Here is a 20,342-nt window from a genome sequence, read left to right as displayed (position 1 = left end):
GAACGAATGCCTCCTGTCGACATAGGGTTAGCAGAAGTCAGTTTATCCTTCAAGCGGATTACATGCCCACTAGGGCTTGGGGTCCCTATCGATTTGACCTTATCGCTAAAAGATATTATAGCTCAAATGTCTGGATTGTGTTATGTCTTTGTGACTACATAGACATGAATGTTAAATGCCTCTTTAGCAAAACGTCTGGATCTTAGAACGTTACAATTTAGAATGACGTAGCAGCAAAACGTCATTATCTCCGATTGTCTTTAATACTTAAAAGACATAAACGCTAAATAGTCTGTATTGTGTAATGTCTTTTTCACTAAATGGAATAAACGCCAAACGACTCGTTAGCAAAACGTCTTGATTTTGATATGACACTTGAAATTAATACCTTCCCGCGCATACTTTGTATTGTAAACACATTGACACATTACATTTCTATTTATATTTCCAGACGTTTAGCTACTTAGTCATTCTAATTCTTAGCCATCCATCTAAATTGACTCTTTGCTGACTGAGTATTCTACTTTCATGTCGTCGCAGCTGAATTGACTATATGCTGACTGTGTATTTAAATTTTATATCATCTAGCTGAAATGGTCGTTTAACGATAAGGTATATTTGATAGGTACCCGCTCCATGTGCATAAGGAATTTTTCCATCATAAAACGGGTCCTTATGTTTCATGTGTTCTCTGATGGAGAGCCACATTTACTGCGACATTTGTTTAATATATATGTAATGTCTTCTAAATATTACTGGAAATTTACCTGAAATCACCTCCTCATAATTCTCATAAATTCTTCAAAATTTATCGAACAAAACTTTGATTACGCTTGCGATATACAAATGTTTTGTAAAAACAATCCAGATTTTGTTACCCTGAAATATCCTTACAATTTAAACAAAACAAATTACTTAAGGCACCTACACAGGGGTACGTAACCTTTGGATCTACATGCCATTGTCACGAGGCATGCGTGTTGTTGTTGTCGTCGCATAAAACCGCGAGCAATCGTTTCATTGTAACCAATATTAGTTAGTAGTCATTTATACCGATTCGCTATATTTTTTACCTAAATCCAGGGCTCGCCTGCGCTAGAATAGCGGTTGGAGTTAAGTCAAGGAACGTGCTCAACGATTTACGCTCGCCATCGCCACTTGCCCCACATTGCCGCTTTAATTCAGTCTGGCGCTATTTCATTTTAAACAATAACTTTAGAAAACTATTATATATTGTAGGTAAAGTTAAAAATTATTTTGGCACACTTTAACGCTGAAACAGAAATGATAACACGACCTTTAGAACGATGTAAACCTTAGGTAGGTAAGGTATACTATTTTTATTAGCCTACTTTGGTGACCCACTGCTGGGCAAAGGCATCCCAAAGATATACTTAGGTAGTTAAAATAATCTACTGTTACTCTCTAGTCAGTTCTGTGTTATTGACTGTAAATAATGTAAACATCGTAAGTAGTTATTTACAATTAGCCTGTACGAAAAGATTGAAAACCCCTATATCACCTATACATTGTCATCTCATGACACTCCCTCACTTCATTCTGTTCATGTCATTATTGGAGCAAAAATGTTCTGTTGTAACGCTACGTCTTACGTAGGCGAACAACGCGCGAACGCGGCGCGGCGCGGCGCGGCGAAGGCGGCCGCCGCCGCGCCGCGCCGCGCCGCGCCGCCTGACATTCGCGTGCAAATCGCGCCGCACCGCGTTCGCAACGAGATCGCTTACGTAGGACACTTCTATGGGCATCAAAGGATTGATTTCGCCGCGCCGCGCCGCGCCGCGTTCGCGCGTTGTTCGCCTACGTAAGACGTAGCGTTAGATATATTTTTATGCTAAAATCAAGATATATGGCACATGAAATGCAAGGAATGCAAGGAATGGAATTCCCTGCCGGCGTCTATATTTCCGTGTTCTTATAACCCGGCAACATTCAAATCAAGAGTGAACAGGCACCTTCTGGGCGAGCTCGCTCCATCGTAGGCCACGTCTACGCCTCGGCTAGTCTGTGGCCATGAGTAAGCCCATTCATAATAAAAAAAAAATGTGCCCTGTTTATCAAACACTTGTCACTTGTAATACAAGTGGAAGTCCCTTTTTGACAGCCTGGTCGCAGGCCCTCTAAAGAAGCGTATGTAACAACTAACAAGTACTAAGTATATCGTGTAAGCTAGTGTGGCATCAGGTTAATCTAGTTCCAGATAAAGGGCGGTGGCCTACTTGTTAATTACAATGGCGACCTTGACACAGCCTGGCAGGGTTACGATACGAGAAGCGTCCGCACCAGCAAACAATGTTCACCCGAGTATGTACCATATGGCACTGCGCTCTGTCATTTCCACGTAGAAAACATAATATTTTGAAGGAGAGATGGTAAGAACACTTTAATATGCATAATTACTTAAAATGTTGTATTTACCTAAGTATAACAGATGAAAGGCGTACCGTTTAGTCGTCGAGAATGTTTGTTTAACCACGTGTAATCTTAAGGATTGTAAGCGAAAAATATATTGAATGAGAAATTCCTTTTTTTTTGAAGCCGGATAAAATACGTATAATAATTTCTAAACGCCGGTTGAGATTGAGATAATGATTAAAAGGTGACGTTCGAATGTTAACTGCAGCTGCATTATTGTTGCGGCGGCGTCGTATCTGTATTTTCTTGATAAAATGAGTGACGTTCGCCGCCGCATTACTGCCGATTGTGACGTTCATTCTATCACTCATTTTACAAGCTTTTATTTACATAGTTTCACCTGACCGTTTTGTCTGTAATCAAATGTTGTAAGTTAAATTTGATCCACTTCCCGGTTTCCGATTGAGCTGAAATTTTGCATACATACGTAAGTCGGGTGACAATGCAATATTATGGTGTCATCGAGCTGATCTGATGATGGAGACCAGAGGTGGCTATAGGAACTCTGTGATTAAACAACGAAACCTAATTGTGTTTGGGGTTTTTAGAATTGTCTCGATGAGTATTAATTGCCTGTGGAAAGAAAAGTACAGTCAGCGATAAAAGCTTGTACCAAAAATGAAATTTTTGCCAAAAACTTATTTACCAAGGAAATTCAAGCTGTAACAACGACGCCGCAACAATATTGCATCTGCAGTTGACATCTAAACGTCAACTTTACATATTAACTTTTCTATTGCCTTTTGTGTAATTATAATTATATTAATTGCTGCATTTCGTGTAAGTAAATAGTTTGTTATGGACTTTACCTAGCTGAGTATTATTTGTACTAGACATTTTATTTTTTAATGCTTTCTATATAATAAGGTGCTAACAAATTAGTCACGGATATTGCGCTGGTGGCCTAGCGGTAAGAGCGTGCGACTTGCAATCTGGAGGTCGCGGGTTCAAACCCCGGCTCGTACCAATGAGTTTTTCGGAACTTATGTACGAAATATCATTTGATATTTGCCAGTCGCTTTTCGGTGAAGGAAAACATCGTGAGGAAACCGGACTAATCCCAATAAGGCCTAGTTTACCCTCTGGGTTGGAAGGTCAGATGGCAGTCGCTTTCGTAAAACTAGTGCCTACGTCAAATCATGGGATTAGTTGTCAAGCGGACCCCAGGCTCCCATGAGCCGTGGCAGAATGCCGGGATAACGCGAGGAAGAAGAAGAAGAAATTAGTCACAGATATTATTACAGCTGATAGGTAGTACTCGGTTCTCGGAGTACATTTAAGTATGAAACATCATTGGTTTTGTTATGTTTTTTGGAGAAAACTAGGAAACAAATATGCTACGTTAAAACACCCTGTAATAAGATAGTTAAATGAGACCTCTTTAGACATTCTAGAACCTTTGTATACTTAACGTGACGTGACATGACAGACAGTGTTAATCATCTTGACAGGTATACATAATAGGGGTGATTATGTTAAAAATTGTATTTGATTATGTAAATGAAAACAAAAAAAATGATATACATAGGTTCCTGAATTACAGTTAAAAGTTAATTGTTTTAATGTAATGTATTATCTCTTAAAATATCCATGACTAATTTGTTAGCACCTTAATATATATAATTATCTATCGCACTAGTAATAATTATTAGAGTTTGTTTGGAAAGAGAAGAGTCGTGAAATGTATTGGGCCTCATACATTCCACGACTCTTCTCTTTCCGCACAGACTCTATAGGTAAGTCATGTTCTAGACCATAAATAATCTCAACACGTACATATTGAATAAAGACTATAAAAACAAAAGAACTATTTAAATCAAAAATTACTAATGGCGTGTAAAAATCAACTGTCGGAGGTATCAAGTGAGTTTGCCTCCGGGACGCGAGTAATCGAATGTCCTCATTCTGTCCGCTCCTGGATAAGCCAATTCCGACGGATGTTTTATAGTCGCGTTGTTGATATTTTAAAACATCTTAAAATCATACTTATTTTATTGCTATACCTACTTATGAATATTAATTTCCATTGGAACAGATAACTATCACGGGCGTAATTCGTACTCTGAATTCTCTGAAAGCACTAAAATAATTACAAACATAAAAATTTACTCTGAATCTGAATCAAAATATCGCAATCATATTAAACTTTTCCTTTGGAATTACGGTATGATATCCAAATATCGAAAGAGAATTATATTTCAACTAAACCTGAAGGGGATTTATCAGAAGCGCGGTTCCACTGAACCGACGCCTTCTGTATCAGTACCTAATCTGAATTCCGATACTTAATCTCATCGCTGCAAGCCCTGCGAGCAGAAATATCTGCGCGATATCAACGAGCTGAGAAGACCGACAGTAGGAACCTACTAGTACTAGTGCTGGTATAGGCTCGAGTCTTTGGTTTAGTTCGACTCCAGTTACACTTTATACAACTTTGAGTTCTTTTGATGATTATAGGTAAATTGTAGGTTATTTAAATAGGTAGGTAATGATATAAAGTTATAATGGGAGATGGGAGCCTGGGGTCCACTTGGCAACTAATTTTAAGCATTGACGTAGGCACTAGTTTTTACGAAAGCGACTGCCATCTGACCTTCCAACCCAGAGGGGAAACTAGGACTTATTAGGATTAGTCTGGTTTCCTCACGATGTTTTCCTTTACCGAAAAGCGACTGGTATATATCAAATGATATTTCGTAGGTACCTACCTACATAAGTTCCAAAAAACTCATTGGTACGAGCCGGGGTTTGAACCCACGACCTCCGGATTGAAAGTCGCGCGCTCTGACCTCTAAGCCACCAGCGCTCTCTACACAATTAATACGCTTACAAATTAGATATTTACGCTTCTAAAAGACATATAAGAAAAATTACTAATTTTATTAGTGACTCAAAAGACTCGGAATTTTTTAAATTAGGTATAGAACCGTAGAACTCGAGTCGAGAACTACAAATTCAGACTCAAGAGACTTGAGTTCCTATTACCAGCTCTACGCAGAACTTGGCGAGGGTGGCCGACTGTTGAGGTTTATCGGATGGAAACTTGCCTTGATACTGCACAATATTGGTTAAGATTTATAACTATTGGATCAAATTGAAACCGCGAGGTTACCTAACTCTACTGTGCAGGCTCGTTTCTTGTTACTTCACAAATATTGCCGGCCGAAATGGATTACTTTGATTGGGCTTTACTATTCCTTTTTGCTTAGATGCCATTTCTTTGTACGTTTTTCTTAAGTATATGTTCAAATTGTGTTGTTTGTGTGTTTACGTATAAAAATATTTCTATTCTATTCTAAAGGCGAAAGTAACATTGTCTACTAGTGTATCTGTTGACTATTTACCTATGGGTATCGAAAATTAACACGACTGGAAGGCCTTGCAACTCTTCTTAATGAATGTCAAAGATGACATTTTCAAATTAGTACAAGTGAGTAGGTACTGTTCATATTATTCTTAAACACGTGTAAATGTACATCGGTGCCAGAAGTCATGTTTTATTTTACATGACCACTTCTCCGAGACCCCTTGCCGAGCAGTCGTTTGTTTCTCTGCACATATGTTCGTGGGTCCCCCGCTGAGTTACCAAATGCGTGAATCGTGCGTTGAGGTTTAGATGCATTGAAATTAAGTCGATAGTTGCATTTAATCTTATGTTCAAAACAAACTAAATTAATTTCTTATATTTATCATGCTATAATAATAGCGTGTGTTACAGACAGAGATTCAAGTAAAAAAGTTTCATACACGTTGGGCGACTACTTTGCAAAAAACTGTCTCTATATATGTATATACATAACAATCAGACTGTGGCGGATACGAGTACCTACCTACTAGGTACCTATAGGTGTCTGAATTTGTAAAACGAATAACAGTTACTTTTGACCTGTTGCAGAATCCGCTCCTATTGATGCTGACTGTCTAGCCTCAGTTGGGCTGCCCCTGTTCCGAGCAAATGTTACAAATATTGATATCACTGATTTAAACTTTCACGATTTTTACTCATTATTATTCACAACGACGACACTTAATCGCGTAAAACTAAGTTTTAAATTTACGTCCGACATTTGGAGGACAGCGTTGTCCCGTGGTCTCGAAAAAGACTGGCTAAAGTAGACATCAACATCTTCTAGGCGCGCGAGTTTTTCGAACTACCCGCATTTAATCTTATTTATTAACTTGAACGTTTGATATTGATATCGCTTAAATTGCAAGTAGTATACGTAGTGTTGGAGCTGTTGCGTAAACAAACTGCCGTTTCAGTTTACATTACAGCGCAAATTTGGAAACTCAAACTTCGTTTTGGCAATATTCTATAAGTAGGTAAACACACAACAACACACACACGTGAAACACGGGGCCCTGTCCAGTTATAGCAAAGTTACTCCTATAAATAAGATCTGTTTTAAATTTGGTCCCTATATTATAATTATATTCCTAGAATTAAATAAATTAAGGCGTAAGGAATATTAGTAAGATAGAACTCTAAAATAAATCCAAATAGATGTTGCATGATATTAATGATCAATAAATTTTATGACCATTCCTATCTCTCTCTTTGTTTTGTTTCGATGTTAAACAATAAACTTAAAAACTAATCGCACTTTTTAGGTGATTATGATACTTTTCTTAAAGTTTTTTTTTACTGGGGAAAAATCATTTATTTACAAACAAGATGTATACTGTGGTGTTACTAAAAGAAATTAATAACTAGCTTAAATCTAAAATAGGCCCTTGAAGCATTGTACCAAGGATGCTGGCGGCATTTCCTCGCTGTATCGCAAGTTGAATTAGTTTTCGTCGTCATGTGCCAAATTAGAACACGACATTTTACGAGTTGTAATGTTGTTTACATTGTAGTTTTATGGCAAATTGTAACATAACTAAATAACATAACACAATAACTAAATCAAGTAAAAAAATGCTTTTGTATAAAACTGACATGCTGTGGTGTTTGAAACAGCCAAAATGCTTCAAGTTTCAGGGTCTGTCATTTAGTAAAGGTGATGATTAAATGTGACGTACCCACACATAATCCTAGCAAAGTATGGCCAAACGTTGAAAGTATGGGCTTGTGTATTAGGTGCATCGTAGATTTGCCGTCGCGTCGGGCATCAGATATTCCACAGAGTTTAGCTTACCGCGCTGGGAGCGGCGAAAGTGGCCGACAATTCGTGCATGTTTAACTGTACAATCCGATTATAAATTTAAAGAAAAGCGAGTCCGGTAAAAGTAATCTTTTAATGTTACTTCTGCAACCGCTTTCATTATTGTTCGGGCGTACAAAGCTCGATTAACTACGTTTTATGGCATGTCACGAAGTTTGTTGAAGTGGGTATAAGAAACGATGCAACAAAATATTCCTATTGTATGCATGCAGGAAGTTTGCAATGTTTGGACAAAATTGACTAAGTCCCACAGTAAGCTCAAGAAGGCTCGTGTTGTGGGTACTTAGACAACGATATATGTAATATATAAATACTTAAATACATAGAAAACAACCATGACTCAGGAACAAATATCTGTATCATCATACAAATAAATTCCCTTACCAGGATTCGAACCCGGGACCATCGGCTTCATAGGCAGGGTCACTACCCACTAAGCCAGACTGGTCGTCGTAATATCTACCTATGTTTACGTCACTAAAATTAAATTTAGGATATTTAGACATTGTTTAATTCATCAGCGATTAGAACGTAGGTATAGTGCTATAAATCAATTTATTTAAAATAAATAAATAATATCTATGTTTATAATAGGTAATTGCTACTGCTTTATTGTCTTTAATTAAGACGCTGTCATTAAGGTAGGATACATAAATCAATGTAATCGTTAGTTAGTGACGGACTGGTTCCATGTTCGCATTTTATCCAACAATAATCATTTGGTAAATACTTTCTAATAATTCCGAAAGTCTTTTATATTCTATTCAAAGTCATTTTGTTCAGAAACCAGCGACTTGAGCTTTCATCTTGTATGCAGTCATTGACGTATAGTTTACCAATTAATGAATACTCAATATTCGTTATAATCTGTTTATAATTATTCTATTTGAAAGTGCTGTTTGAGAAAGTGTAGGCATTAGTTCTTTAAAAACACGGAAGTTCTATATTGACAATACGAGTGTCACGAGTATGTCAATAACTTTATTAGATTAAAGGATGACTCACGTTAGACCGGGCCGTGTCCGGGCCGGAGCTACCGGCGTTTACTTTTCTATGACATGACAGGCGATTACGTGATGCTTTCCATAGAAAACGATGCGCCGGAAGCTCCGGCCCGGACGCGGCCCGGTCTAACGTGAGTCATCCTTAAATTAATAGTCTTAAAGTATGTCACGACTGGTCGTTTCCCATTCAAATAGGTAAGTACCTAAGACATATTTTAGTTTTAATAGGTCGTTACTACTAGTAGGTATCCGACACAATTAATGCGAATTTTTGGTTTTGTACAAAACCACTTGTTTGTACAAAAACTTAAATATTTGCAGTGTCTCTAATTTTAATAATAAAGGTTGTTTTTGTTTTTCAATCATAATTTGAACCAAACATGGTATGTATCGAAAGCTCTGTTTAATTGGCGATGTTTAAAGTGGATCGTATGTGGTGCATGCGCGCTAATCGAGTCGCAACGAGATTAGGTTGTACTGCGAGATAAGGCACAAGCGCGCACGCCACAGTGCGCCGCCGCGAACAGTATTGCAACGGTACTGTGTTATACTTGAAATAATCAAGCACATTTTTAATTAATCGGGTTACAATTTAGTTTGCAACGAATACGTATTTATGTTAATATCTATTTAGACAGTTAGACACAGAACTTTTTTGATCATCATCACTTGAAATGACAGAGTTAACAGATACTGCAACACATTTTTACAGATAAATCTTTTTAGACTTAAATACTAAGAAATTGAGTTGCACATCTAAGGGAGAAATATTCATGAATGTTAAATAGGAGCTTGCCTCAGCATAATATTACAGTATATTAACTACAACGCTGGATTACAGGCAGACCCTTGATACATGATCCCTTGCTCGCTGTTAGTCGATAGTAGTTAAAGTTACTTTCAAATTAGACCTATGAAACTTAAACTTTCTACCCTCGATTTGAAAAAATTGTGTGTGTCAAGTCGCCGGGGTGAAAAATATCCCAAAGTAAATAAGATTTTCTGTTAACCAGGTTCATGTTATGTGGTGGTTAGATCCATCATTAATTGATATATCATTTCTCATAAAAACTGAATAAACAGTAATTTCTAGCACATTATTTACAGATTATTTCGTAAAACAACATGAATGTAGCTAAATTGTAACTTTAATTTTTGTAAAGCACTCTAGCAATTGTATCAAAACATAGTATCTGCACGAATTGTCTATTGATTGGGTCATGTCTAGTGTCTTATACACGCGCAAGCTAATCATTTATTCCAGTTTATTATCAGTTATCATTTATTCCTAAGCCTCAGCTGTGTACTGCGCCCAGACGCGTTGTACAGTTACTCCTGTTGTGATGAGCTAGCTACGCGGCACACGGAACCGTGCCCATGCCAGCCGCAACTGTTTAATTGTTGCCAACTGAAATTCGGTCATCTCGCCATAATTATGCGTATGCCTAACTACTGTTCACTTAACTACCCACTCTTGTGCGTGCCCGAATTCGCATAATCATACTACAGTTACCAACTATAATGACCGAAGATTAAGTTCTTAAGATCTTATAGCGTCTAATGCTATTATTTAAATTAGGCACCAAACAAGGTACGTTATACTCTCTCTAGTGGGCAATCAAATTCCGTTTTGCAATTAGTGAAATCCACTGAGCTATACCTAGCTAAAGTTAGATGTAAAATCAATTAAACACCCGTATGTTTACCCTAAATGATGTTTTTAAACAGAATTTATTTCAGTTGTAGAAATAGACGAAATATTTCATAAATCGTTCTCTTTTAACAATGCATGTGGTGTAATTACATCACCATACCAGTAGGCAAATACCTTTTTAGTTTCATTGAATTTATATTTAGGTGGAATCTAATACGCGTTGCAGTTTGGAATCTCATTGCCAAGACCTGATTATATACTCGTAGAGGGTCAATTATAAATCAGAAAATAAGGAAAATAGTTTGAGTTACTTATAGAAATTTCCAAGCCGATATTGAACGACGTATTTTCTAACATTAAAACAAAAGTCCGGAACCAATCACACAAATCGCGTTTGGGAGTCTGCAAATCGTAATAAGACAAACTATTATGACAGGTGAATGCGGTCGTTTATAGCTGTCTAACGTTTCTATTTCGCGCGAAGAAATAGTGAAAACAACCTGCTTCACTTTGTCGTTTTTCGCTCAATAGTGTAATAGCGCCATTATCCCGAAGTTCTCAGTCGATCGAGGAATAGAAAACCGATAATTAAGTGATCGAACGCAAAAACCGCATCGCCTAGTCAATTCAATGGCCTGATGGTGGCAGCCGGTGAACTTCTTTGTGCTGTGCACTCACTCAGCAGTAACTAAGCGAACGTAGCGTTCAAAATTATGTAAAGAAAAGCGTGTGCACAGAATTTAGAGCTTTATTAGTACTAGCTTGCAGTGAGTTGTTCCTTGTTTATTCCTTATTGAGATGTAAACATTTATACATTATCGCTTCATCTAATTTTTGTTGTGTACTTTGTTATACACTTTAGATTAATAGTCAGGTTTTATTACCTACATTATTGCTTAGAAAACAGAAATTTTCAGACCTAATATCGATAGGTCGTTCAGAGAATTAAAATCAGTCATTTCTTGTATACATTCTAAAATCATAAGTTCAGAATTATATTCGTAACAAAACAACATAGACTAAGACCAAGAGAAGTAAACTAAGAAACTGCGAAACCTCTATCTGTGGTTTCTTTTTTCAGAACCGTTACAAATCATGAAAGAATCTGAAGAATTCGATGATAAAAAGCAATGTTAACAACTATGGTGGATAATTAATTAGGCTCACCGGGTTATTATACAACGTCTGATATTGTTTTCACCTGGGATGAGTCACGCGAGCTATTCGCTGGATAACGTGTATAGTTTTACATAATAAACACAAACCAGGCTTCATTTGAACAACTGCTCTAACTACATGAGTACTACTCAACGGAACAAACAAGATCCATTTCAATACAGTTTCTCATAACTGTACTCATAATCATATTACGATAACCATCGGCTTTAAACTTCAAAAGCAATCAATCTATCTGAAATTTCTATGCCGCTATTAAATGTGGCTAAATTACGAATTGTTGCGTCCGTACAAAGAATTAAGTGAGATCGCCGCTTAACTAGCTTGAATCGAGTATAATAAGCATTCTATGCATTGTCAATGGCTCGTTTAATTATGAAATTTGTTGAACATGACTGGCGTTCCTCAAATCTCGATGAAACCTACTCGTAATAATGATGATTGAAAATTCCTAACGTTTGTGCGGCGATGCATCCCGGCAATGGACGAGGTTTATAACGGGCATTTGTCAAACGATAATCGCTCAACTTCGTGCATTCCTCCATGGCAAAAACGTTTTCTCCGCCGGGCCGGCCGCGTCACTGTTTATGTTGTGCTTTTTAGGTCGCTGCCGTGGTACGTGAAGCACGCAATCAGTGTTACATTGCTTGATTTCATATTTTCATTTATTTATAACGTGATAAAAACTAGAGAAGCTGCATATTCATGATGCTGCGTTAGATTGCGTCGGATCCATCAGCCATTAGAATGCGTATATCGTATCTGCGGCACGCACTGCCTGTCGGTAATATGAACTTGATGAATGAACGCACAAAAAACCGTACGTGATATCAACTCGTGTCTTACGCTTTCATTTGACCCGGTTTCTCGATTTTTAATGCTACCATATTATGAAAAATTGATCCTTGAAAGGTAACATAGTTGTTCTGAAGCCATATATGGAGTCGACTTTACGCCTTATAAGTAAACAAGTTCTCAACTTGATTTCGCACTGCAGCCTTAATGGTGAGACGAGTGAACTGACGCCCCAATAACACCAGCCGGCCGCTTGAGATTTAAATATTGCATAAAAGTTGGATTGGGGTCGCATCAGCATCGCAACCGCGGTCCTATTCGGGCTCAGTTCACTCGCCATCCTTCATGTTTACATTGCAATTCGCATTGATGTCAGTGCATGTCACATCGACGGCAACAGTGGGAAGTCGATGTAACAAGAAAAACAAGTGTGAAAAGTGTGGTCGCGCCTGGGAGCGCATTCCTGTATCCCGGCGGCGGCGCGGCTTGCGCCCACGCGCCCCAGAATAGCCGCGCCATCCGCGAGGAAAGCGCTATGCACAAATAAAGTTACGCACCAGGAAACCAAAGACACTCGCTGGCCGATCGCCGCGCGGGTCGGAGGCGACGATCACTCTACACACTTATGTATGAAGTTGTTAAGTTATGGACAAACATTTCGCAATGCAAAGCTCTAATTACAGCTGAGATATTTTAGTGGATGAGGCTGAAGCAGGCCGGCTGCTGGGACTGACCTCGTTGCTGGCTGAGCATCTGGCGCGTATAGTGATGCTCGGTGCGCTGCACGCGTTCCTCCTGCTGCACGGATTGCACGCTTTGCTCGTGCCGCTCCGAGTGCTGCATGCGCTGCTCGGAGCGCTGTTCGGAGCGCTGCTCCGACCACCTCGACTTCTCCATCACGCCGCCACAGCAGCACACGCACTAAACTCTCACTCGACTAGTCCTCGATTAACCGTCGGGGCTCGCCCGTCAAATAAATACGCCACTGCAATAAACTTATACTAGTCCACGGGTTCATTTAGCAGAAGTCAAGTCATTATAACCCAAGTCCAACATCCAAGACGTCGGTCGATTGCGAATAGTTAGCGGATAGTGCGGAGCCGTCGAGCGGTGCGCGGGCGCCGCCGAGCCGGCGCGGGGGGCGGCGCGACCGAAATACGCCGGGTTATTTTGAGACTAGCGCTCCCGCGCGCCCCACTGCCACCACCGCGCCCCGAGCTCCAGCACTCTCTCCTCCCTCGCCCTCCACATCTTGCATCGCGCAACTTTCGCATGCCTTCGAGATCCCGTAATCGCGAATCCCACGCAACGCTCCTGCCCCCTGCGAGCCTTCGGCGCTCGCGATTTGTTGTCGATCGGCTTACGTTTATCCCACACTCGGTGTTAAAAAGTAAGAGTTTCGATTACTCTTCTCGTTAACAATGGTAGCTGTATGTTAATTACCGCTTGGCATTCATGCGCACGCAGATTTTAATTACCCGCTTGTATACGACCAGAGACAGCTGTGTACTAAAACCAGGTTCATGAACTAGTTTTCAAGAATAGATAAATCTATATCTATCTATACATATAATAAAGCTGAAGACGGTCGAAAGTCTGTACATGAAAGATATTTGAAAAAAAGTTGGCTGGGGATACTTACTTAGAATCGATAACAGAACACGTTCCAAAAGTTTTTAGAATTTTTGTCTGTTTATCTGTTTGTCTGTTTATTTGAACGCGCATCACGTGAAAACGGCTGAACGGATTTTGATGAAAACTTTACTAATCTGTCGAGAAAATCCCCGGCCAGGTTTTAGGCTATAAAAATTCAACCCCTAAAAGGAGGGGTAGCCAAAACACTCGATTGACTTAAGTTTGCCCCTGAATCTTATGGCGCTACTTAGGAAGGAGGGGCAAACTTTTTTCAAATATGTGCTACCACTATAGAGTACCCTGGTAAACTAACAGATGGCGCTGAATTTAATACGTTTTGACATGAATAAGCCACCGAGGAAGGATTTTGCCAAATTAACTCTAAGTTTAGAAGAGAGGGTACGCATAGGGTACGTATATCAACAAATTTAATTGAATAATTATGTTGATTTAATAATACAACAAAATTAAACGAGTAGCGCTTTCGAGTGAAGCCAAAGAGCGAGCAGTAGAAGAGACGTGATTAAGCCACTCTTTTGCAGTTCGGCGTTAGGTCTTATGCGAGCCTTCTACCTTACGGCAAAGTTGATCTCCTGCTTTAATTACACTTGGGCGTGGATCCAAATCCAAGCTTTCCTCTTTCGCAGCTGGGCCTTCTGCCTTGCTCACACTTCGCCAATTCAATTCACTTGGTCAATTCCAAGCTCTGCTTTCTTGCATCTTTTCACCTCTCTTGCATCAAACAACCTCGCTGAGACCCTTTAATATCGAGCCCTATGCGAAGCTAGGCTAATAAAAAACTGTCCCATCCCTTATCTGTATGAAGTCCTGGATTCGCGCCTGGTTGGGACTAAAAGTAAAAATGTACAACTGTCTATTAAATTGTGTTTTTTATATCGAAAAATTTTCGCGCTCGCTTCGCTCGCGTTTTAATAACTTTATAAGGTCTGATAAAGGCGACATTCGGGTGGTGAATGCAGCAGCATTACTCTGTTGCAACGTTACTGCTGCAGCACTGTCAATTTTCGTGATAAAATAATGTAACTGATTTCCATACTAAAAATAAAAATCTACAACTGTCTATTAAATTGCATTTTTTTATCGAAAAATTTTCGCGTTCGCATCGGTCGCGTTTTCAATCACTTTCTAACATATGATAAAGGTGACATTCAGGTGGCGACTGCAGCAGCATTACTTTGTTGCAACGTTACTGCTGCAGCACTGACAATTTTAGTGATAAAATGATGTAACCGATTTCCATACTAAAAATTAAAATGTACAACTGTCTATCAAATTGTGTTTTTTATATCGAAAAATTTTCGCGCTCGCTTCGCTCGCGTTTTTAATTACTTCCTAAGATATGACAAAGGTGACATTCGGGTGGCGACTGCAGCAGCATTACTCTGTTGCTACGTTACTGCTGTAGCACTGTCAATTTTTGTGATAAAATTATTATGTGACTGATTTCCATACTAAAAGTAAAAATGTACAACTGTCTATCAAAATGCGTTTTTATATCGAAATATTTTCGCGCTCGCTTCGCTCACGTTTTCAATTACATTCTAAGATATGGCGACTGCAGCAGCATTAGGTACTCTGTTGCAACGTTACTGCTGCAGCACTGTAAATTTTCATGATAAAATGATGTGACTGATTTCCATTCTCAGCTGTAATGCGGCAATCAACGTCACTCAATTTACCAAAAAAATTCAATGTAACCTTGATGACCCTAGGGAGAGGGGGAGGGGGCACCATGGTCTAGAAATGCTTAGGGCATCAAAATATTTTAATCTGGCACTGGTCGTTTGCGGAGTCAAACGATTTGGGACTCGCATTTTATACGCATTTCCATGCCTTCCCGAAAAACATCGAATCGTTCGCAAAAGTCTCGCAACGCATTGAGGTTACAAACGGCACGCGGTCTTCCTCAGGAGTCTGAAGAAGACCACGGTGAGTGGCGCTCTAGCCAGGCAGGCCGCTTCGCTTTCGCTCGCGCGCGTATACCTTACTGTATCGTCCGATATACACTCTGTCGTTAAAATCACGTGTAAAATTTTAATAAGGGCGAAAAAAGCTATTGATTTTGGAGTGTAGTTTTATTTAGTGGTACCTAAGTATAAAATATTTTATCTGGACTACAGTCCTCTAGGATATCCATCTGTCAACTTTACTTCAAGTTCCGCCTCCAGGGGAGAGGGAGAGAAATTAGGATTAGAAATTAGCCGCTTACTGACACAGACCGAATTCCACGCGGGCGGAGCCGCGGGCACAGCTAGTTTAATATATCAAGTGTTATTTACACTCAGCTTAGCCAGACAATAAATGTACATTCGACGTCAACCATACTGAAAGAAACACACAAAATGTTGTAGGCACGCACAAAATTATGTTGGTAGGAGTATATATATATATATATATATATATATATATGTCCATTTATGTCATGTGTATTATGTGTATTGTATGCTGTGGAAGCGAAAGAGGTACGAGTATGTCAAGATCGTAGCAAGTAGAAATCCGTGATATCTGCCTACCCCTCCGGAAAATAGGCGTGATTATATGTATGTGTAATATGTGTATGTATGTTACACCGCCATACCGCCACCGATTATACTTTTCTGTTTGGCCTAAGAGATGACTAGTAGGGAATACCATGTGGCGTTAAGTCCGCCTTTGTAAATGTATTTTTAGTATACAATAAAGTCCAAATAAATAAATAAAATAGTAATAACGTACTTACCTGTAGTAAATGTTAATTAATTACCCTTACTATTTTTATGTTATAAATAGAAATAGTTATACCAGGCAGTCAGCGATCCATGATTAATATATGCGCCAATTAATATAGTAGATGGCTTCCAATCCAGCCCGCCCGTTCCAATCTAGCCCGCCGGCTTGCAGCGTTCCAATCCGGCCCGCGGAAGCCAGGCTCCAGGGATTTAGCCCTAACAGCAGCAACCACATACACCACCCCTCGGCGCCGCCGGTGACTCGCGCGAAAGTTTCTGAGGCGCAATATGGCCCTCAGGTAAAAAAGTTTGGAGACCCCTGCTAGACCCCTGATACATTTTCACACCGCCGGTTAAAGACGGCTGCCTCTGTATTTAGTCGGAGTCGGTCAGAAACTCTGTACAGTCAAGGAATTTAAATTCCGACCCATTTCGTACTTTGTCACAGTGACAACCGTATGAGGTCTCTAGCGGCTTTCATATTGATTGTCACTGTGACAAAGTACGAAATGGGTCGGAATTTAAATTCCTTGACTGTACATATGGTGCTACTTTACCGCACTAGAGTTAGACCAAGTTAAGTTGGTAGCGATCTAGCGATTTTGATAGCCCAGACTGTGCAAGACTGCAAGTGTTATTTGAAACTTACCTACAGAGCTCCAGTATACGTGGTGCTATACCCGCTCTTGGCCGGTTTTATTAATGTATTAGAAACCAGATACTTAATATAAATAGATACTTATTACACATTTTACACCATAGTTGTTAGGAAGTGATGAAGTGATGAGTGATGAAGTATATAAAAAATAATCTTTATTTTTATTTTAAGGCTAACCCCCTTATTCTAAACGCGCTACAAGCCACAATTATCTAAAATTCGTTTCTCTTAATACATTTTGACTTATGTATTAGTAAGTAAGGGATAAAAAATACAGGGTGGTCAACATGGCGGCACATATAAAGCCCCCTCCAGACTATGCGCGTGAATCGCGGGCGAAGCCGCGAACGCGAGTGTGGAGTCCTGAACGCAGACCTGCGAAATCGACTCCACACTCACGTTCGCGGCTTCGCCCGCGATTCACGCGCATAGTCTGGAGGGGGCTTTACGACAGTTATTGCATGAAAATTACTTTGTGTAGATACGGCAAATTTGTTATGGAGAGTTTACAAGACGAGGCCACGTGTCACGCGGCACGAACCACAATATTAGAAACATTAAAAAGAACGTTTCCCGGTCGATTAATTTCGAGAAACGGTGACATTGTTTGGCCCCCAAGATCGCCTGATTTAACAGCTCCTTACTTTTCTGTGGGGCTATCTAAAGTGCTACGATTGTAAAAAGGTTGTTACTATACTGGCACTTGAGATTCGAGATAGTTTGACAATAAACGTCAGTCAGAAATAAACCGGCTTTTAATTATTACATTGGCGACGAGGATGGGATTCGAACCCACGCGTGCAAGCAGGCCTTTGTAGAGGCGAAACAAGCTTTGTTAGGTAAGCGCGTTTTGGCGCATTATGAAGAGGGACGTGAACTCGTTTTGGCGGCACAAAGCATCACCAATACCTTTTCGGAAGACGCTTCACACTCAGAACCGATCATAAGCAGTTAAGTTATATTTTTGGGAAGAAGAGTGGAATTCCTCAGACGGCTGCAAGTCGCTTGCAGAGGTGGGCTGCGCGCCTAGCGGCTTACGATTTTTCAGTAGTTTGTGCGTTCCGTAGATAATGGGCCGGCCGATGCTCTCTCCCGCCTGCCACTGCCATGCGAGGGCCGCGCCTCGGAGGCTGTAAGCTATGTTCAATTAGTTGAAGATTCATTACCAGTTAGTTTCAAAGAGGTGGCCAATGAAACGCAGAAGGATTCCGTGTTAAATAGAATTTTTGGCTATGTTCTGTTTGGGTGGCCGTCTGTCGCGAGCTGTGAGGAAGAGAAGGCTTATTTTTCAAGGAAGAGTGATTTGTTCGCTGATATGGGTTGTTTGGTTTACAAGTATCGTATAGTGATTCCACAGGTTATTCGAAAGCGGGTGTTAGATGAATTGCATGAAGGGCACTTGGGTACACACAAGATGAAAAACATTTCTCGTCATTATGTATACTGGCCGGGTATTGATGGAGATATTGAGGCGATTTGCCGCGCGTGCAGCGCGTGTCGCGCGGTACGGGACGCGCCACCGCACGCGCCGCTGCATCCATGGGAGTACCCGTTGAATCCGTGGAGTAGACTGCATGCGGACTTTGCTGATTGTGGTGGAAAGCGATACTTAATTGTAGTTGATTCACATTCGAAGTGGATAGAAGCTATTTTGATGAGAAACACGGACGCTCGTACAACTATTCTAGCATTCCGAGCCATATTTGCACGGTTTGGCTTTCCTGAGCAGCTCGTGACCGACAATGGTCCGCCATTCTTATCTAATGAGTTTAAGAAATTTTGTGTAGAAAATTGTATTAAACACGTTACGTCAGCACCATACAGGCCACAAGGCAACGGTGCCGCTGAAAATGCGGTAAAAACAATTAAAAAAGCTATCAAAAGAGCTCTGCACGAAGGCGCGGACGTACCTACCGCTATTAATACGTTTCTTTTCCAATATCGTAACTGTGAGCATGCGACTACTGGTGTGTCTCCGGCCGTAGCCCTGATGCGGCGTCGGCTGCGCGGGCGGCTGGACGCCTTACGCCCTGACCGCGCCGCCGGCGTGCAAGCCGCGCAGGAACGTCAGGTGACGTCGGCTGGCGGTACACCACGCTCCGTCAATGTTGGGGACGTGGTTTTCGCGCGTGACTACACTTTAAGAGGGGAGAAATGGTCGGAAGGTAGGATCAAGTCGCAAACTGGTCCGGTTTCTTATACGGTTGATATGGGTCAGGGAATCGAATGGCGAAGGCATGTTGATCAAATAATTCCGGCCAATAAAGACCGATTTTCACTTTCACGTGCAAGTGTTTGTAATCCGGATGAACAATTGAATGCGCGTGTTAATATGCCCGAAGTGGGTGCTGACGAAGCGTTTGAGGATGCATCGGACGGTGAAGTTATGGCAGCACCAGAGCAGCCTCAGACGGAGCACTTTCCCGCTAGCGCGGGTGTCCTGACGCCACCGGTGGATGCTCCGGCCGCGCCACCGCCCGATGCTTCCGCCCGTGCGTTGCGCGCTTGGAAGCGGGCCCAAAGGTAGCTAGCTAAGTAAGTGTAGCGTTAGTCAGTAAGTAGTACTAGTTGTGTTTATGTTTGTGGTTGTGTTCTATGATGGGAAATCGTTTAATTAGATTTTAAATTATTATACCGGGTAGCTAGCTTAAGGGGGAGAGATGCTACGATTGTAAAAAGGTTGTTACTATACTGGCACTTGAGATTCGAGATAGTTTGACAATAAACGTCAGTCAGAAATAAACCGGCTTTTAATTATTACATAAAGAGACGTGTCTATGCTAGAACAATGAACCTTCAGCAATTAAAACAAAATATTCTAGACAGTCACAAAACGCGATGAAAAGTGTTCACATCTGCCATGCTACTAAAGGTGGACATTTGTCTGACCTTATTTTCCGTATTTAAGTAATTATCGGCCCTAAATACTATATTTAACAAGAAATACTTAATAATTTTTATATTTCATAGAATAAAATTACCAACCTGTATACCTGTTATTTGGCCACCCTGTAAATTAACTAATTGAGGCTACTAGTTCGTTTATGAATAAGGGGGTTAAATTTTGAGTCCTAATTATCTTCCTTAAAA

At 40.3% G+C, this 20,342-nt stretch overlaps 2 protein-coding genes across 5 annotated transcripts in view; one reads left to right on the top strand and one right to left on the bottom strand.

The window, feature by feature from the left end:
* LOC134678295 (titin) overlaps window positions 1–13,328 on the bottom strand; it is a 145,764-nt gene extending 132,436 nt beyond the window's left edge. For 2 of the 4 annotated variants that reach the window (XM_063536789.1, XM_063536788.1), the window contains exon 1: window positions 12,965–13,328. In XM_063536789.1, the coding sequence (XP_063392859.1) occupies window positions 12,965–13,127 (163 nt within the window). In that variant the 5' untranslated portion in view covers window positions 13,128–13,328. The remainder of the gene's footprint in view (window positions 1–12,964) is intronic. The other 2 variants (XM_063536786.1, XM_063536787.1) reach the window with 2 other exon arrangements.
* Window positions 13,329–18,666: 5,338 nt separating this feature from the next.
* On the top strand, window positions 18,667–19,779 carry LOC134679289 (uncharacterized protein K02A2.6-like). The gene has a single exon (XM_063538186.1). It carries the CDS (start codon window positions 18,667–18,669, stop codon window positions 19,777–19,779), a length of 1,113 nt encoding a protein of 370 aa, XP_063394256.1.
* The last annotated feature ends 563 nt before the right edge of the window (window positions 19,780–20,342 follow it).

The sequence above is a fragment of the Cydia fagiglandana genome, chromosome Z (genome assembly GCF_963556715.1).
Source record: "Cydia fagiglandana chromosome Z, ilCydFagi1.1, whole genome shotgun sequence".
NCBI classification, from domain to species: Eukaryota; Metazoa; Arthropoda; class Insecta; order Lepidoptera; family Tortricidae; genus Cydia; species Cydia fagiglandana.
The sequence above is the reverse complement of the archived record's forward strand: the minus strand, read 5'-3'. Positions and strand labels throughout refer to the sequence as shown.